Below are 19813 nucleotides of genomic sequence, written 5' to 3'. Positions count from 1 at the left end.
TGGTGATTGTGAACACACTCTTGATACCCCAATCAAGCAAGCATTTTTTCGATTTGCTTACCAATTGTCTCCCCTTTATGATTAGGAACCATGTTAAAACTAATGATCTTTTTGTGCAACTGCTAATTATCTTCAATAAAGTGAGTTGTTATTACCAGATAACCGGACATCGTAATCGAAGTTCAAATATTAGTGATAAGAGAGACTTTTTGCTTACTATCACTCAATAACTCTTCAAAGAAGCTTTTTCAGCCAAAAACAAGATAAGGATATCCTTAGTAATGGTTCTACGTGATGGGACAACATATCTCGGACATGTAACACTACAAAAATGCCTAAATCTGATATTCTCCACATGTGAAAATGACAGCTCATCAAGAAAAATCATTTTAACAGTTACCCTTTTAACAACATCCTAACTAAGCCCTCTAACCACAAGCTGACTACTATCTTCACTCTCACTAGTAGGTTCTTAAGTAAAACTACTTGGTTGTCTCAATAATTCTTGTACTCTTCACACCTTTCATGGTGGTTTCTCAATGTGCTAGTCCCATCCAACAAACTTTTACATTCATATTCTTGACCACGATAGTTACACTTGCACCAATCCTAATATTTTGCTAATCTAGTGAAATGTTTCCACATGATTGATCTTGGAGCCATTTTCTTTCTTGGGTTAGGTGGTTCCGATGCCATCATCGATGACCTTTTCCTTTTTTATTCGAATGGGGCATTAATAGTAGTTGGTGGTACACCATTAACTTCATCAAAATTGGATTCATTTGATTGGGAGTTGTCGTAAACTCTTGAATTATCCAATGCAGACATCTGAAATCATAATATATTCATGTACAATCAATTTTTTTGTAATTATTATTCTTACATCAAGTTACTACTTAAAAAATTTAATTATCATAGGTCATAACACAACACCAAATTAGACATATATATGCATGTAAATTGATTACTTTTTGTAATTGGACTATTTGATGATGATAATTGATAAACCAAGCAGCGGCCATTATACATAAATTATTAAATTTCATAATTAATTAAACTAATAAATATATAGAAATTAAGGGTGCATTTGGTATCATTTTTTATTGAGTGTTTTTTGTTTTGCAAAAATAATAAAATAGAAAATGCATTTGGCCGAGGCGTTTCGTAGCTATAATGAAAAATTATGGAGAATGAAATGTTTCCAATCTTTAACTTTTCTTACCAAATGCACAAAACACAATATTTGCGGTCTCTGAATTTTGTTTTCTATTCTACATGGATTAATTGTATGGGGACCACACTTTGGTGACTTTTGTGGGTTTTTAACATTAAAAACAATTGTGGGCCTAAAGAGATATTAAATACAAATATGAAACTTTTGTTTAAAAATGATATATATACAGTAATTTTTATTATGTTTATGCAATAATTTTTGTTTAAAACTATTTTAAAATAAAATAATAAATAATCTTTTGAAATAATTATGGATGTTCTATAAATTATTCTATAATATTTTATTTTATAAAACTTTGTAATAATATAAAAACTTATAATTTTATATTAATATTTATTACTACAATATTTTACTTGTTTATTCATTTTTTTTAAAATATCTAAAATAACAAAAAGATAAATTTAAAATTTATACATATCATATAACTATTCTAAAACAATTTTCATAAAAATTATATCAAATACATTTTTACTATTTGTATTTTTCCAGACAAACTACCAAACGCATTTTACTCTTTTTCTTTTTTTGATGTTAGTTTTAAAATAAACTACCAAACACGTTTTCATTTTCACCAAAAACTAATCCTTCTTATTTTTTAAAGGAAATTCAAAAACACAATTTGAAAAACAATACCAATCGCACCATAATTTTTTGTATGCATGAACATATTCTAAGTGTTAATTAATATAAGATTTTTTGTTTGCTGATATTCTAAGTGTTAATTTGTTCTTAATACCTGACATACAATATCTTATTTGTATTTTTTTTAATATCTTTAAATCTTAAGTCAGTAATATTCTAATTAACATATTATAAAATTTGAAAAAGGTTTCATACTCTACAACCTTAGCATCATCATATAGTCAAAACATCATCAAAAACCAATAATTTTAAATAATCTGATAGCACACAGGCCACGGGGGTAAAATTATCTTATTTATTCCATCCTTCCCTTGAACAACAAAACATAACAATTTAGAAATCAAATGGTTGGTGTGATTGATAACACAAGGTACAGAGGATTCTAACCAAATGGACCAAAAAAAGAGAAAATCTAACAAAATTAAAATTGTTCTTAGATCGACATTCATTGTACTCAAATCTCAAAATAATTACAATCTTATATTTGTTGTGCCTGAAGAGTCAACGGCAAGCTGAGACAACGTGGGGGATTTGCTATGCTAGCGACGATAAGTTGACGGTGAAGGTGTTATTGTGGCTCATGTGAGAGGACGAAGAGGAGATTGTCTAGTCAGGGCGTGAGCCAGTGCTGACTATTGAGTCTGACAATGCTAATGTGTGGGTGATGCAGCAACGTGGAGCGGTGGAGGAACTGCCGGTTGGGATCGATTTGAAATACAAGTATGCAACCCAAGAGGGGGGGTGAATTGGGATTCTAAAAAATTATTCAATTTATTAAAGAAAATCTTAATGCAATTATAAATCAAATTCAAAGCAATAACAATTAAGATGATCACAATTTAAAAAGATAAGGGAAGAGGGATTCGAACACCGAGATTTTTACGTGGTTCGGCCAACCTCGCCTACGTCCACGCCTCCAAGCTTTCCGGGCTTGAGGATTCCACTAAGCAAGCCTCCAAGGCTTCAAATGCTTACACTTGACTTCCAAGGTGTCAATGGACCTTTACAACAAGAGATTATCCCCAATCTCATAACCCAAGTGTATCCCAACACTTACAATTACTCAAAGTAAAAGATTACAAATTGTTTTTCTCTCACACAATATTTAAGATTACAAATCAATGCCCAATTTGTGAATAGATGAAGAGAGAATGTGTTTTAAGCTCTATGAAGATTGTATTCTCAAATATTTGCTCAATGGTCGTGTTGTGATCAATCTTTGTTTGAATTTGAATGAGCTTATTTATAGATGCAGCTGAAAACTAGCCGTTATTGACTTTCTGCACACTGTCGGATCACCGTTAGCTAGATGTCGGATCGCCGTTTGACTGGTCAATATGACCGTTGGGCTGATTTTTCAAATTGTCGGATCGCCGTTATCTAGATGTCGGATCGCCGTTTAGGTCCAGAGGCTACTGGTTGATATCGGCGAGCCGTTTATCACACATGTCGGTTCGCCGTTAATGTCCAGAGACTACCCTTCAGTTCTGGTTGATATCGGCGAGCCGTTTTATCAACATATCGGATCGCCGTTTAGGTCCAGAGGCTACTGGTTGATATCGGCGAGCCGTTTATCACAAATGTCGGTGTGCCGTTTTCGTCCAGAGGCTAATCTCCATTTCTGCTTGAAATCGGCGAGCCGTTTACTACAGATGTCGGATCGCCGTTTTCCACAAAAACTGCTGCAGTGAACTATTTTGCAAGATGACTGTTTTGTCTTCAAATCTTTATAAAAATACTTTATGAAACTTGTCAAAATAGATGAAAATTATGTTGAGCTTTTAAAACAATTAATCAATCTTAATCATGTTTGTTATCATCAAAATCAATAAGGAATAATTTATGTCAACAATCTCCCCCTTTTTGATGATGACAAACTTTTCAAGAAAATATTTGTGCAATTTTGCTCCCCCTAAATATGTGCTCCCCCTAAGTGAAATTTTGAAAGACTTGTTAACTCCCTTAAAAAAAATATTCAACTGTTAATCTCAAAATTTTAAACACGAAATTTATGCCAGTAAACTCATGCATGCCAATACTATTTTGCCAAAACCAATTTCGCATTTTGCCAATTGCCAATTTCTCTCCCCCTTCATCATCAAAAAGAAAGAGACGCGATGAATGACTTATGTTTGGAGAAATTTGGGCAGAGTCTCCCCTGAAATATGAGCATTTCCTCAACAACACACAAAGTTTAAAAAGAGAAACACTTCCATATAAATATACCACCATATCAACCAACCTCCATACCAACAAATTCACACTTCCAGAAAGAGCAATATAATCAATATAATACCAAAAACAACTTGAGCATAAATCAAGAGCACATGTCCAACATGAGATATCAGAAGCATAAACACAAAATAAATAACATCATATGCATAAGGCAAATAACATGAAATGAGAAATGTCTGTGCGAATATCATAGGGACAGAGAAAACTAAGATGGAGGCTGTGAAGACGAACTGCCGGGGTCATATCCAAGGTGGCCGAGAATGCGACGCTGTCCTGCAATTAACTCCATCTGCTGATCAGAAATTTACTCTCGAAAGGTTGCAAAATCAGATCGAAGCTGCTGTTGCTGCTGGGACAGGGCATCTACTCGGTCGAGAAGCTGCTGGAAGCGATCCTCAGGAACAGCTGATGCCGCAGGAGGGACGGCAGTCTCGGTAGGCTCGTCATCCTGAGATGCATCTGCTGCTGGTGAAACAGGAGCTGCTGGTGCTGCTGCTCGGCGAGGAACACGCGGTCTAGCCCCAAGACGGAAATCAGGCAGCTCATCCTCGGAGTAGACATCATTCAGCATGCGATCATCCTCGGGTGCAATCAGTGTGGCTTCGTTTTTGGAGGATGTGGTCTTTTCCCATTTCCCACGCTTCTTAAAGAAACCAATGGCAGAAATAATGTCTCGACCGAGCTTACGAGTTTCGAGAAAAACAGGCTCGACGATAGGAACATGAAAGTGGTTCAGGATCCTAGTGATGATGCTGCCATAAGGAAGGGATCGGTTGGAGACTTTAGGAGTGGACAGCATATGACACATAATAGTGTAGGATAGGCTCACATGGCGTCTACGGATGAGAGAGTCTAAAAGACCAATATCAAGCCTAGTGACCTCATCAGTGTGCCCCTGTCTAGGAGTGACCATGTGTTGGAGAATAATGTGAAGTATTCGAATCTGAAAAGGGAGGAGTTGAGACCTAAAGGACAAAGAGCAGATGTCATCGGAAAGATCCCGACGACGACAAATGTTCCGTACACCATCCACATGACGAAAATTACTGAACTCTAGTTCTTTCCTAGAGGTGTACAGATCTAATCCTCCATAAGCGATTCCTAGAATACTACATAATTCGGGTTCATCAAGCTCAATACGAATACCTCCTACAAATGTATGAAGCTCGTCACGACTAGAAGAGGAGAAATCTATGTTTGAATAAAAGACTCGAACAAGATTTTCATAAATAGGTTCATCAACACTTAAAGCTTGATTCCAATGACTAAGCATTTGAGTAATTGAGTGATCACAAACAGAAATATCCGAGAACTCCGAAATGTTAAGAGAAAAAGAGGGAGTTACGGGTTTACCCATAAACTTCTCACGGAATCGCTGAACAGAGGTAGCATCGGGAAAATGAAGACTTTCGAAGTCTTGAGGAGGAGACCTGGGTGGACTGGAACGGCGTGAAGCAGTGTGCTTGGTTCGAACACGCCTTGGAGGTCGTTCCGCCATGGATGAGAAAAATTGTGAAAATGAAGTTTTAGAGATGAGATAGTGATTTGTGGGTGAAAATGTGGTTGGAAAGACGAAGAAATTTGGGTCAAAGTGAACGAATGAGAGTCGGCTGGTTCTAGGGTTTCAAGATGAGATTTTTCAAAATTTGAAGAAAAAAAAAAAAAGGAATTTGAATCGGTTAAAAGGTGTTAGAGATGATAGAAATGGTTTGTAATGCTTCAATTTGGTGAAAAAATGACAAGAAAAGTGATGGATTTGAGAGGAGAGAACTGGTGCAGTCGCGGGTTGAAGTGAGAGAGAGAGAGAAAGAGAAGCCGAAATGAGGAGGAAGACGAAGGACTGTTCAATTAACGCGTGATAACGGCGAGCCGTTATAAAGAAAACGGCGAGCCGACAGAGTCCAGAGAGTCCTCAAAACAAATTCATAAAAACGGCGAGCCGTTTATATCAATAACGGCGAGCCGATAGGGTCCAGAGAGTCCACACAAGAAAAATGTAACAGGACGGCGAGCCGATAGACAGATATCGGCGAACCGATAGCTTCCAGAAAGCGTTCCATTGTTTCTGCCCAAAACGGTTAGCCGTTTATTTAAATAACGGCGATCCGTTTTCTACAACCTATGATTTCGCACATGTATTTTGATATTTGGCTACTTATTAATACATTTCAAGATCATTTTATTGATCCAAAATAATTTGAGTGCCATTTCAATGCATAATTCATGAATATATATATATGTATTGCAATAATTAATTCATACATTTTCAAATATACATACACATTACATGCATATTACGATTGAGCATTCCATAGAAATTAAAGCATCAAGTCATAGATCAATCAATAATAATAGACTCAATAGCATGAATGAAGATGTTAATGTGAAAATTTCATCATCCCAAGTTCATGCCGAATTTTGGAAAATTGTTCTTCGCAAAGAGGTTTTGTAAAAATATCGGCAAGTTGTTTTTCCGTAGAAATAAACTCTAGTGCAATGTCTCTCTTTTGAACATGATCTCTCAAGAAATGATGTCTTATTTCTATATGCTTGGTTCGAGAGTGTTGAATGGGATTCTTTGAAAGATTAATAGCACTAGTATTATCACACTTAATAGGAATTTGTTCAAGATTAATGCCATAATCTCTAAGTGTTTGTTTCATCCAAAGAGCTTGTGCACAACAACTTCCGGCAGCTATATATTCAGCCTCGGTAGTTGAAAGTGCGACAGAATTTTGTTTCTTGCTAAACCATGAAACAAGAGAGTGTCCTAGAATATAGCAAGTTCCACTAGTGCTCTTCCTATCCACTTTATAACCAGTAAAATCCGCATCCGAAAAACATGTTAAATCTATATGAGTTCCCCTAGGATACCAAAGGCCAATATCTATGGTTCCACTCAAATAACGGAAAATTCTTTTAACAGCGAGCAAATGAGATTCCTTGGGACATGACTGAAATCTTGCACACAAACATACACTAAACATGATATCGGGTCTACTTGCAGTCAAATAAAGTAGGGATCCGATCATACCTCGATACATTTTGATGTCCACTTCTTTACCTTTTTCATCTTTGTCCAGCTTGGTTGTTGTGCTCATTGGTGTATTTTTGGTCTTTGAGTCATCAATGCCGAATCGTTTGAGTAGATCTTTTACGTACTTGGCTTGATTTATGAAGATTCCTTCCTCGTTTTGTTTGATTTGAAGTCCAAGGAAGTACTTCAACTCTCCCATCATACTCATCTCAAATTCTTTGCTCATACACGATGAAAATTCTTTACACAACAACTCATTAGTAGAACCAAAAATAATATCATCAACATAAATTTGAACAATAAGTATGTCTTGGTTCTTATGCTTAACAAATAGAGTAGTATCCGCTTTACCCATTGAAAAGTCATTTTCCAACAGAAAATTCTTAAGTCTATCATACCATGCTCTAGGTGCTTGTTTTAAACCATACAAAGCTTTAAGCAACTTATAAACATGATTTGGAAATTTTTCATTTTCAAAACCAGGGGGTTGTTTTACATACACTTCTTCCATAATATGCCCATTTAGGAAAGCACTTTTCACATCCATTTGAAATAAAATAAAATCTTTATGACATGCATATGCTAATAACATCCTAATGGATTCTAACCTTACTACAGGAGCAAAGGTTTCATCAAAATCAATTCCTTCTTCTTGGTTGTAGCCTTGAGCCACTAATCTAGCTTTATTTCTTACAACCACACCGGATTCATCCATGTTATTCCTAAACACCCATTTAGTACCTATTACAGATTGATATTCAGGTTTAGGAACTAATTCCCACACATTGTTTCTTTCAAATTGATTTAACTCCTCTTGCATTGCCATAATCCAAGATTCATCATTTTCTGCATCCTCAAAGGATTTTGGTTTAATTTGAGAGATGAATGCATTATGCTCACAAGTATTTCTAAGTGATGATCTAGTTGTAATACCTCGTGAGGGATCTCCTAAAATTACATCTTTAGGGTGAGAAGAGACATACCTCCACTCCTTGGGGAGTGTTTGAGAAGTACCTTTATTTTGCTCTGCATTTAGTTCTTCATGATGTTCCTCTTGAATTTCATGTGGTGCATCCTCTTGTTTGTCATTTGATGCTTCTTCTTCTTGTTCTTCTTCTCCTGCATCATCATCAACAACGACTTTCTCCGTAGAGGAGGGGTTAGACTCATCAAATGTCACATGCATAGATTCTTCCACAACTAAGGTTCTTTTGTTATAGACTCTATAAGCTTTACTAGAATTTGAATAACCAAGAAAAATACCAACATCGGATTTTGGATCAAATTTACCAAGATTGTCTTTTGTGTTCAAAACAAAACATTTGCATCCAAAAACTTTAAAATATCCAATGTTGGGTTTTCTATCTTTCCAAAGCTCATAAGGAGTTTTGTTAAGATTAGGTCTAATCAACACCCGATTTAAAACATAACAAGCGGTGTTGACGGCTTCGGCCCAAAAATATTTTGGTAATGCATTTTCATTTAACATGGTCCTAGCCATTTCTTGAATAGACCTATTCTTTCTCTCAACAACTCCATTTTGTTGTGGAGTTCTAGGTGATGAAAATTGATGCTCAATGCCTAGATTATTGCAAAAACTCTCAAATGCATGATTTTCTCCTCCATGATCACTCCTAATGCATACAATACCATGCCCTTTTTCATTTTGTAATTTCTTACAAAGCACTTTAAAAGCATCAAGAGCATCATCCTTATTGGCTAAGAATAATACCCATGTATATCTAGAATAATCATCCACTATCACAAATGCATAATATTTGCCATTTAGACTTGCATATCTAGATGGCCCAAAAAGATCTATGTGAAGAAGTTCAAGTGGTTTTGAAGTAGAAATATGGTTTTTATTCTTGAAAGAAGTTTTAATTTGTTTTCCAAATTGACAAGCTTCACAAATCTTATCCTTTTGAAAACCAATTTTCGGAAGACCTTTAACTAAATTATCTTTCAAAATTTTTGAAATCAAATCCATACTTGCATGTCCTAACCTTCTATGCCATAACCAACAATCATCATGCAATGCCGAAAAACATTTATCAAGAGTAGATGCACATTCTATGTCAATGATATAAACATTACCACATCTATTTCCAACAAATAAGGTTTTGCCATCACATGAGTTCTCAATAACACAACTAAATTTATCAAAGATAACTTTATAACCTTTGTCACATAATTGACTAATGCTAATTAAGTTGTGTTTCAAGTTTTCAACCAAACATACATTCTCAATTAGAGTTGAAGAAACTTTACCAACATTTCCAATTCCAAGGATTTTTCCTTTTGAGTTGTCTCCAAAGGATACGTCTCCACCATTTTCAATTTTGGTAAAGCTTGAGAACCATGCATAGTTTCCGGTCATGTGCCTTGAACAACCGCTGTCCAAGTACCATTTATTCTTCTTCTTCTTCAAGCCCTACAAGAAAAAGTCTCAAGTTTTAGGTACCCAAAGCTTTTTGGGTCCTTGAGAATTAGCAACTGTTCCTTTTGGAACCCAAATGCACTTGACACCATAATATGCATTCCTTTTCACGGGACATCTAAATTTCATGTGACCATTTTGATTACAATAATGACATACAATCTTATGATCATTTGTGGAGGTAGCTTTAACAAAATAATTCTTATAATACTTTTGCTTCAAGTTTGGCTTATATCCAAGTCCTCCTTTATCAAAAACACATTTTTGTGAGTTAAGCATATTATCCAACATCTTTTGCCCATTTGTAAATTTCAAAACAATTTCATTTAATTCATTATTCTTTTTCTTGAGCAATTCGTTCTCATTTTTCAACTAATCTATGTGTGATTTCAAATGCTCATGTAAGATGCTAGGTTTCTCATTTGATAATGCAATTTCATCATGCAATGTTTTGTTTCCTACTTCTAGGCATACAATTCTTGCATTTAGAGATTCATTTTCATTTTTAAGCTTTGCCATTTCCTTTTTAAGACATACATTCTTTTTACCAATTTTCATCAACTCATTATGCAAATCTTGAAAAGCATCATATAATTCATCATAGGTAGGATCACTTACCTCATTGAGATCATCATCCCCTCCTATAGCCATGAGTGCTAGGTTTGATACTTCTTGCGATCCTTCTTCATCATTTGATTCTTCCTCACTATCATCCCAAGTTGCAACCATTGCTTTCTTCTTGAGTTTGTTGATGAGTGGGCACTCCGATCTTATATGTCCAGGCTTCTTGCATTCATAGCAAGTGATTGCCTCCTTCTTCTCCCTATAGTTCTTGAAGTTTCTGAAATTTCTTCGCTCTTCGGTTTTCTTGAAGAATTTTCTGAACCTCCTTGCTAGCATGGCTAGTTCTTCATCATCCGGTTCACTCTCCTCATCACTCTCATATTTTGAAGCTTTGAGAGCAATGCTTTTCTTCTTCTCCTCATGTCCTTTTTCTGCAGCTAAATCCTCTTCATACGAAATAAGAGAACCAATTAAATCATCAAGAGGTAAAGTATTTAAATCTTTGGCCTCTTCAATAGCGGTTCTTTTAGGTCTCCATTCTTTTGGAAGTGACCTAATGATTTTCTTAACTTTCTCACTATTTGAGAAGGTTTTCCCTAAGGCACCTAGGGTGTTCACTATGTCCGTGAATCTAGTGTACATAGAATACACATTTTCATTTTGATCCATTTGGAACAACTCATATTGGCGAGTGTATCTACTGATTTTAGACTCTTTCACTTGATTTGTCCCTTCATAGACAACTTCAAGTTTGTGCCATATCTCTTGTGCACTTTCACAACTAGATACTCTATGGAATTCTTTCTTATCAAGGGCACAAAACAAAGCATTCATAGCCTTGGAGTTTAGAGACATCTTTCTCTTTTCTAACTCACTCCATTGACTCGATGGTTTAGGAATATCATCTCCTATTTCATCTTTGAACATAGGCATGAATGGACCATCACAAACAACTTCCCAAATTTCATAATCTAAGGCTTGCAAATAGATTCTCATTCTAGTTTTCCAATAAGCATAATCATTACCATCAAAAAATGGTGGTCTAGTTGTGGATTGCCCTTCTCTAAAGGTTGAGTCATTTAGGGTTGCCATGGATCTTTTACTCTAGACGATTAAGTCTTAACAAGAGAACAAGGCTCTGATACCAATTGAAATACAAGTATGCAACCCAAGAGGGGGGGGTGAATTGGGATTCTAAAAAATTATTCAATTTATTAAAGAAAATCTTAATGCAATTATAAATCAAATTCAAAGCAATAACAATTAAGATGATCACAATTTAAAAAGATAAGGGAAGAGGGATTCGAACACCGAGATTTTTACGTGGTTCGGCCAACCTCGCCTACGTCCACGCCTCCAAGCTTTCCGGGCTTGAGGATTCCACTAAGCAAGCCTCCAAGGCTTCAAATGCTTACACTTGACTTCCAAGGTGTCAATGGACCTTTACAACAAGAGATTATCCCCAATCTCATAACCCAAGTGTATCCCAACACTTACAATTACTCAAAGTAAAAGATTACAAATTGTTTTTCTCTCACACAATATTTAAGATTACAAATCAATGCCCAATTTGTGAATAGATGAAGAGAGAATGTGTTTTAAGCTCTATGAAGATTGTATTCTCAAATATTTGCTCAATGGTCGTGTTGTGATCAATCTTTGTTTGAATTTGAATGAGCTTATTTATAGATGCAGCTGAAAACTAGCCGTTATTGACTTTCTGCACACTGTCGGATCACCATTAGCTAGATGTCGGATCGCCGTTTGACTGGTCAATATGACCGTTGGGCTGATTTTTCAAATTGTCGGATCGCCGTTTAGGTCCAGAGGCTACTGGTTGATATCGGCGAGCCGTTTATCACACATGTCGGTTCGCCGTTAATGTCCAGAGACTACCCTTCAGTTCTGGTTGATATCAGCGAGCCGTTTTATCAACATATCGGATCGCCGTTTAGGTCCAGAGGCTACTGGTTGATATCGGCGAGCCGTTTATCACAAATGTCGGTGTGCCGTTTTCGTCCAGAGGCTAATCTCCATTTCTGCTTGAAATCGGCGAGCCGTTTACTACAGATGTCGGATCGCCGTTTTCCACAAAAACTGCTGCAGTGAACTATTTTGCAAGATGACTGTTTTGTCTCCAAATCTTTATAAAAATACTTTATGAAACTTGTCAAAATAGATGAAAATTATGTTGAGCTTTTAAAACAATTAATCAATATTAATCATGTTTGTTATCATCAAAATCAATAAGGAATAATTTATGTCAACACGATTTTGGTTGTGAGTGAGTTCGGGTTTGACTTTGTTTGTCAAATCTTAAATTGGGAATTAGGTTTGTGAGTTGAAAACTTGAAACTGGTTATGACTTGTGTATGCTGAAATTGGAAAAACGGAAATGGGTTTGGTTTTTTTTTTTTTTAAGAGTTAAAAATTGATCGGTTTTAAAGAATAATATTATAGTCCACTGTTAGTGGGGTTGGCGACAGTATATGAATGGATGAGATTTATCGATCCTGATCATTTTTCAAATAGTAAGTTAAGACAAAAAAAAAAAGCGTCCTAATTCCATTCCAATCGAGATCTAGAATTGTCCCAGATGACCTGAACTTTTTGTCATAATTATTATTCTCATAATAGACATATAGTACATTTATGAGCAACACATCATATACGTATATTAATAATTAAAATGACTTGTCATACACATGTCCTAGTTATGTAATTCAATAAACTAACTTATCATACATAATTAGAAACTCAGATTTCAAGACATTTGGGATCCTATTTGGGATTATCCAAATAGTAAATTTAGATAAATTTTATCTCAAACTCTGTCTTAGATGGAATAGAATCCTAAATCGCAATCAAGATTTAGGAAATTTTTCCAATCCTAGGATGAGAGCTCATGATGGAAAATACTAAGGTGAAGACTATCCTCGAATAAGAGCCTCCCACCAAAGTGTTTGATTTGCAGTCATTCGTTAGCTTGGTAAATTATTACCAACGTTTCATTAAAGAGTACTTAGCCAAGATGACATCCTTGACTGACTTTCTTGAGAAGAACCAAAAATAGCATTCATTCAAAGATGCCATCAGCTACAAGCTTTCTAAGAGTTAAACAAGGTGGCTAGCAAAGAACCTGTCATTTCCCTTTCGAACCACACCAAACCGTTTAAGGTCCAAACAAATGCCTTGTACTTTGCCATTGGTGGAGTGCTCATGCAAGAAGGCCACCCTATTGCTTTTGAAAGTCGAAAGCTCAACGACATGGAATGGCACTACATAGTGCAGGAAAAGGAGATGTGAGAAAAGGAATGTCTAGTGTTAGAAGAATATATTTTTACCTTGGTTTTGCTTAATCCACTGAAAGATAAATAATTTTGCTTAATTAAAATAAAGGGAACATGTGCACAAAACAAATGCTATGAGTGAAAATTAAAAAAAAAAATTGGAACATCCTAGAATGAATGTAAAAATTATGATTAACCAATTCAATACATCTTATTTTAATTATTTCCAATTCAATTTTTTTATTTAATTCAATATATTTAATTTAATTTAATTTAATTTAAAAATTATGGCTAAACCAATTCAATATATTTTTAATTCAATTCAATATATTTTTTAATTTTTTCTAGAATTTTTTCATTCAATTGATGAGTGAACCTTTTTTTTATTTTATTTCTTTACTTAATTCAAATAAATGAATAAATTATTTTTCATTAAACTTGTGGAAGCCATGTTGCGTAAACTGTATTCTTAATTATGTTTTAATAATTAATAGAATTCTTAAAGATGGCCAACGGGCCGGGCAGTACGTGGCACGACACTTGTCCGTACAGCACGGCACAACACTAGCACAGCATGGCATGCATGTGGGCTATGCCGGGTTTAGAATTTTAGAGACGTGGACTTTAAAAGCACGGCACAATTAGAAATAGGTCAAAGCACGGCACGCAAAAAAAGGCACATAATAAGCACGCTTTATCGATGGGCTAGCACGCGACATGTGGGCCATCAATGGTATGTAGGCCAAAGCATATTAAAGTAAATTTTTTTTAATAAAAAGTAAACACAAAATATTATAATTTTACAAATATCTTAAAAATTAAATTTTTAATATATTTTATTAGCATAGGCTTTTAAAATTTAATTTAAGTCTCAACTTAAAAAAAATTCTAATTGTTTTATGTTTATAATTTATTAAATGAATAAATAATATCGTGATTTTAATAAATAAAATTACAAATGATAAATCTAAAATTTTACAACATTAGTCTTTCATTTATAAAATCATAACTTAGTTAAAAAGAGATATATTTCATTTGTGAATGAAATATTGTTGTTATTGTTATAAGTGCATGGGCTGATGAGCTTGAAAAAGCATGCTAAGTATGTGTGCTTAGAAAAAAGGAGAAAAAAAGTTTGGTGGGCTTTTTTTATACACAACCCAAGCACGGCGCGCATGGGCTTGTACCGAGCCTTAAAAAAAATTTCGGCACAACACGGCACGGCCCGTTCATTTGATTGGTCGTGCCGTGTTGGCCCATGGGCCCTAGTGGGCCTTAGTTTGACGAGTCGTGCTTTGCATTGGCCATCTTTAAGAATTGTGAAGTAATTAATTACAGAAGAGTTATTCATGATATTAAAAATAACCTATTAATACTTGTTATTTGGGTAATAGGTTACCTATCTATTTAATAAATTAAAGTTGGAGATTTTGAATTTTAATTTAAGGGTCCATATTTATTATGGTACTAAAATCTCACCATTATAGAATTTTCCATTTTTATATTATAACATCTTATAAATTCATCAAACGGTAAATTTAGCATTTTGGTATCAAGGCAAAACCCTCAAAAATTATTTTTTTACTAAAAATTAAAAATAACATCTATACCTCTAAAGTTTAGAGAAATAATCATGTAAACCTTTAAATTTTCAATAAAGGACACCAAGACCCATTTTAACTATAATACTATTTGGTTCTATTAACTCTGAAAAATGACTCCAATAGTTTATAATAAATAGAAATATAATATTAAAATAAATTTAACAGTATATATTTTTCAAAATAATTTCAATAATAAAAACATTTTAACACATTACAATATTAAATTTTATTAAACTAAATTTTATAATAAATAGAAGCATAATATTAAAATACTTATATATATAAAGCTGAATTATTTTCAATGTCATATAAAATAGTTTTAACATTATTAATACAAAGAGATATATTTTATTAATTGTAAAATCTATTTAACCCATAGATTTTATTTAAAATTTTTATAATAAATACAATTATATTATTAAAATAAATATAATAATTTAAATTCTAAAAGTTATTTTATTTATTAAAAAATTCCAATATTACTAGTCTATTAGACAAATTAAACTATTTAAAATATATTTGTATTTATAAAAAAAATTTAAAGTTAATTTTTTAGTTACCATAAACAAATGATATTATAATTAAAAAAGGGTCCTAATGTCTCTTATTGAGAACTTAAAAATCTATAAGATCATTTTCTAAATTTCAGGGTGTAGGTATCCTTTTTTTATAAAATTTTTAGGATTTTAATGATATACTCTTAAAGATACTGTAAGTTCTGAGGATCTTAAATGGAGATTTTTGGAAATAGGCTTGGCAATGGACCAGGTCATATTCGACTCAGCCAAGCCCTAGCCCGATCTTATATAAAATGAAGTACCTTAGCCTTTAAGAAAGTTGACTCTTCAAAAAAGGTTAGACTATGCCCGACTATTATCCAGTCAGAATCAGGCTAGGGCGGACCCTTTTGGTATATTATAAATTTTTACTTTTTAAAAAAAATTTCAAGATAGTTTTAGAATTGGACTCTACTTCTTCATTTGCTATTAATAATATTGTATTATCATTATTCCATTTTTATGTTGAATTTGGCTGTAAAGAATTTAATAAATTATTTTTATTTAACTTAAAAGACAGTATAGATGTAATAATCTAACCAAATTAACAAGTAAATAAATCAAATACAAAATACTAAATTAATATGAAATAAAGATAAATTTGAGTTGAGTGAATCGTGACCACATGCATGTTTTAAGTGTTATATTTTTAATTTTAAAAATTAGTTTAAGAGGGTCAAAACTTTTTGGTTAGGCCGTGATCGGACTTAAATATAATCGGACGTAATTTCTTGAGCTCTAACCCAACTCTTGACTCTTTTAAGTTTAGACAAAGCCTTAAAATTTAAGATTGGATCAATGAGGCCAAGGACTGGGTCGGGCCTTCTGACCGTTCGTGGGCCGGATCCGAAATGTGAATGTATTCGTTCAATAAATCATAACGAAAGAAAATCGGAAAAAAAAAAAGAAAGAAAATCGGGGGTGGAAAAAAAGGATAAAGTAGAAAACAGAACACAAGACGGAAAAGAAGCAACATACAGAGTGAGAGAGAAATGGAGAAATACTTTGGAAAAGCATATAGAGGAGACCCCGGTGTACCGCATTCGGGTCCGGAGTCGTTCGAGAACATATGGATCGGAGCCTTTGCTTTCTCTGCTCTCACCTGGTCCAATCCCTACATGTGGCACCTCACCAATCAATTCAAGTACTCTCTCCCCTTTTCTTTTTCGATTTCTTTCCTTTAATTTCATGATTTTATGAACATGATTACTGCTATAATTTCTTCTTATTTCCTTTTTTAGAAAAATTATTGCTGCGGATTTGTTTGGTTGTTATGAAGGGTCTTTGTGTGAAAATCGACAAATTTGGCAATCTTAAAGCGCTTTCAGTGATGTTAAAAGTTGCCCTTTGATGGGCTGGTGTAAAAGTTTCTGCTTAATTGGGATTCTTTTTTTTTGTTTTTTTGTTTTTTTGTTTTTGGGTTTGATGTTATGTAAGAAGGGAATGTTTGTGAAATGGCGGCTTTGATTTTATTTCCTGGTTAGCTTAAGTAGGCTTTCTTTATAGCTTTAGTGTGAATTATGTGCTGTGTTTGCATATATGTGAACGTGCTGTATTTTACAGTCACTGCTATCTTGGTTTTTCAGGATTTCATTACTATACCAGTGGCATAGTCTCACCTTCAACAACTTTTTCTCCTTCACATTTTCCCACTTTGAAATCCTTACAAGAAAACTCCATACCTCTCTCTTTCTGTCACACATTGTGATATTGAGATTACATATTAACTCGGTGGGGGATTTTATAGCGGAGAATGGGTTTGTTTTGGTTACTGTTTGGCATGATTGGCACGTTGCTGTGTCTCTAGTGGAGATTCTTCATATATCATTTTTTAAGGGGTTGAAAATTTTTTGGCTTTGGTATTGCAGTTTTACTATGACCATTATATGATGCCGGCACGACTATTCAAATTTTATTTATTTATGTATTCACATATGTGATCGAATGAAGCAGTAGAGCTAACTGTTATAACCAATGGATCCAATCACCGGGTGTTTCAATGTGTGTCAACAACTTGAAGTGCATAAAGAACTCGTAACCTGTGCCGGCATTCTAAGCGTGACCTTCTCAAATTTAGGTTTGAAATTCTTATGTTAGTTTTCAAGTTTTGTCTAAGATGTTCAATTGTTTAGATTCTTAACTAAGTTTTTGATATCCAGTGGAGGTTTTTAGCAACTGAAACTTTTGACTTGTTGCTCCTGTCTATAGGATTTATATATATGTCCAATGGAGGTTCTTAGCTACTTAATTTGTAAGGATCCGTTTCATGGCACCACATTTTGTGTCTTATATGAAAGGGACTGTAAGTAAAAGAGTTTTTCTCTTTTTGTTTGTTAATTCTGGTTCCTTGAAACTTTAAAGAGAAATCTATTTGACAGTGCTGAGTTGTCAACATTGACTGGTAAATTGGGGATCTATGGGTTAATAAGTAGAATGAGTTACTCCACACATTAGTTAAGTTTTTCAGTCATAGTTACCAACAGTTGGTATTATAGCTATTATTTTATTAGATCTTAGCTACCTACCACAAATAAATGCATAATATGCACATGTAGAACAATTTTACTGTATTTAGCTTTCATTGGTTATTTAAAGGGTGGTCACACTGACTACTTCCCTACTAATTAATTATTTCTACAAATTTATTTAGCCACTTAGGAATTGATTAATAAGAACTCCATGGTGTGGTTAACCTTAATGAGTCCTAGATAAGACTTTAAGGAAGTCTTATCCAGTTAACACCATTATATAGAACTTTGATTTCAGTCATACTCTTCATATTATAACAAAGAAGGTTGAAATCTTATTCTTCACATTATAGCAACATAGGCGAAGGATTTCATACAACTTTCTTTCTCAATATATGTAACTATGAGTAAAATGAACCAGGCTTCTGTGTTTATATTAAAAAGTGAACTTTCATGATTTATTTTCTCAACCAGTGTTATTAAAGTCACATCCTGATAATTAGTATGCGGTGGACTCAATGTTAGCAGGTGTTGTCACCTGCTGATGGAGGTTTTGTTCGAGGGAGAGGTTGTTTTGATGTCCTAAATTGGCGAGTTAGGGGATCCATGAGTTGATCAATAGAATGAGTTAACCTAATAACTAGTCTTTTGGGTTGGACGTTTTTTCCTAGGTCTTAGGTCCCAACAGATGTTTCTATGACTATCTTTATGATTAATGATTCACCCAGTTTGTGCCAATGCCTTGTCAGATTTATATAGTGCACTAATCTCTTGGCCAGGTGGCCTAGCCTTAGATTTCTGTAAATTCTGACGGGCTTCTTGTGGGTATGTTATATTGCTCTCTCCCTCTCAGATTATAAATTTGCCCATCTGCTGTCTTCTTCTTTGGATTCTGTTTGAGCATCTCATGGTGGTATCATGCAGTTTTAGCACTGTTAGATTCTAGTTTATCTCATGCTTGCATATACTTTGTCTTTCTTTCTTCTTAACCCTGCTGTTATAGGAAACCAGACAAACTTTTTCTTTTTGTCTAACATTTTGAATTACTTAAATCTGCAGTTGGCATGACAAGGTGATGTTATTTGAACAGTATCACTGGAAGAAAGCAAAGGCGAAGAAGCAGCCTTACAAATTTAAGGTCTGTTGTTCGACTCTTCTAAGCTAAATTATTTTAGAATTTAATATTTGATGTACATATGGCATGTTGTTACTTTGCTATGTGAAAATTCTACATTCTCATTTTTTCGCTTATTCTTTTCCAGTGGAATGAGTACATGGACAGGGAACTCCGGGACTCGTATTATTTCAACTGGCCTGTTTACTTCCCTTAGGCTTTTTCGGTTAAATCATTTTGCTTTCTGATAAGGTATTTGGAAGCAATGGAACTTGTTTGCTCTACCTTCTATCCCCAGTTTCCCCTTACCTTGTTTCTAATAATTCTTGTGGACTCAGAGTCTATTAATAATTTGAGAAACTTTGTTACTGTCACAGTGAGCACTCTATTTGATGCCAAAACACTCGTATAAATTTTATGCCAAGCTCTGGATTCAAAAGTCTTGGTTTCTTCATTTTGCTTATGAATGTTCTCTGCTACGAGATGTTGTTGAGGGTAATGTTCCATCTACAAAAGTTTTGTTTGGGATTGTAGTGCTGTGGGCTGGAAAAAAAAAAATTATAACTATGAAACAAAAGTTAATAATTAATAATAAATATAAATTTTAAATAATAATTTTGATAAGATT

At 34.1% G+C, this 19813-nt stretch overlaps 1 protein-coding gene across 1 annotated transcript; it reads left to right on the top strand.

Moving 5' to 3' along the window:
* Window positions 1-16510: 16510 nt before the first annotated feature.
* Window positions 16511-19648, top strand: LOC102625587 (uncharacterized). Its single transcript, XM_006492945.4, has 3 exons — window positions 16511-16747; window positions 19131-19209; window positions 19334-19648. Exons 1-3 carry the CDS (start codon window positions 16596-16598, stop codon window positions 19400-19402), a joined length of 300 nt encoding a protein of 99 aa, XP_006493008.1. The 5' UTR covers window positions 16511-16595; the 3' UTR covers window positions 19403-19648.
* Window positions 19649-19813: the final 165 nt, after the last annotated feature.

This window comes from Citrus sinensis, chromosome 6, assembly GCF_022201045.2.
Source record: "Citrus sinensis cultivar Valencia sweet orange chromosome 6, DVS_A1.0, whole genome shotgun sequence".
NCBI classification, from domain to species: domain Eukaryota; kingdom Viridiplantae; phylum Streptophyta; class Magnoliopsida; order Sapindales; family Rutaceae; genus Citrus; species Citrus sinensis.
The sequence above is the reverse complement of the archived record's forward strand: the minus strand, read 5'-3'. Positions and strand labels throughout refer to the sequence as shown.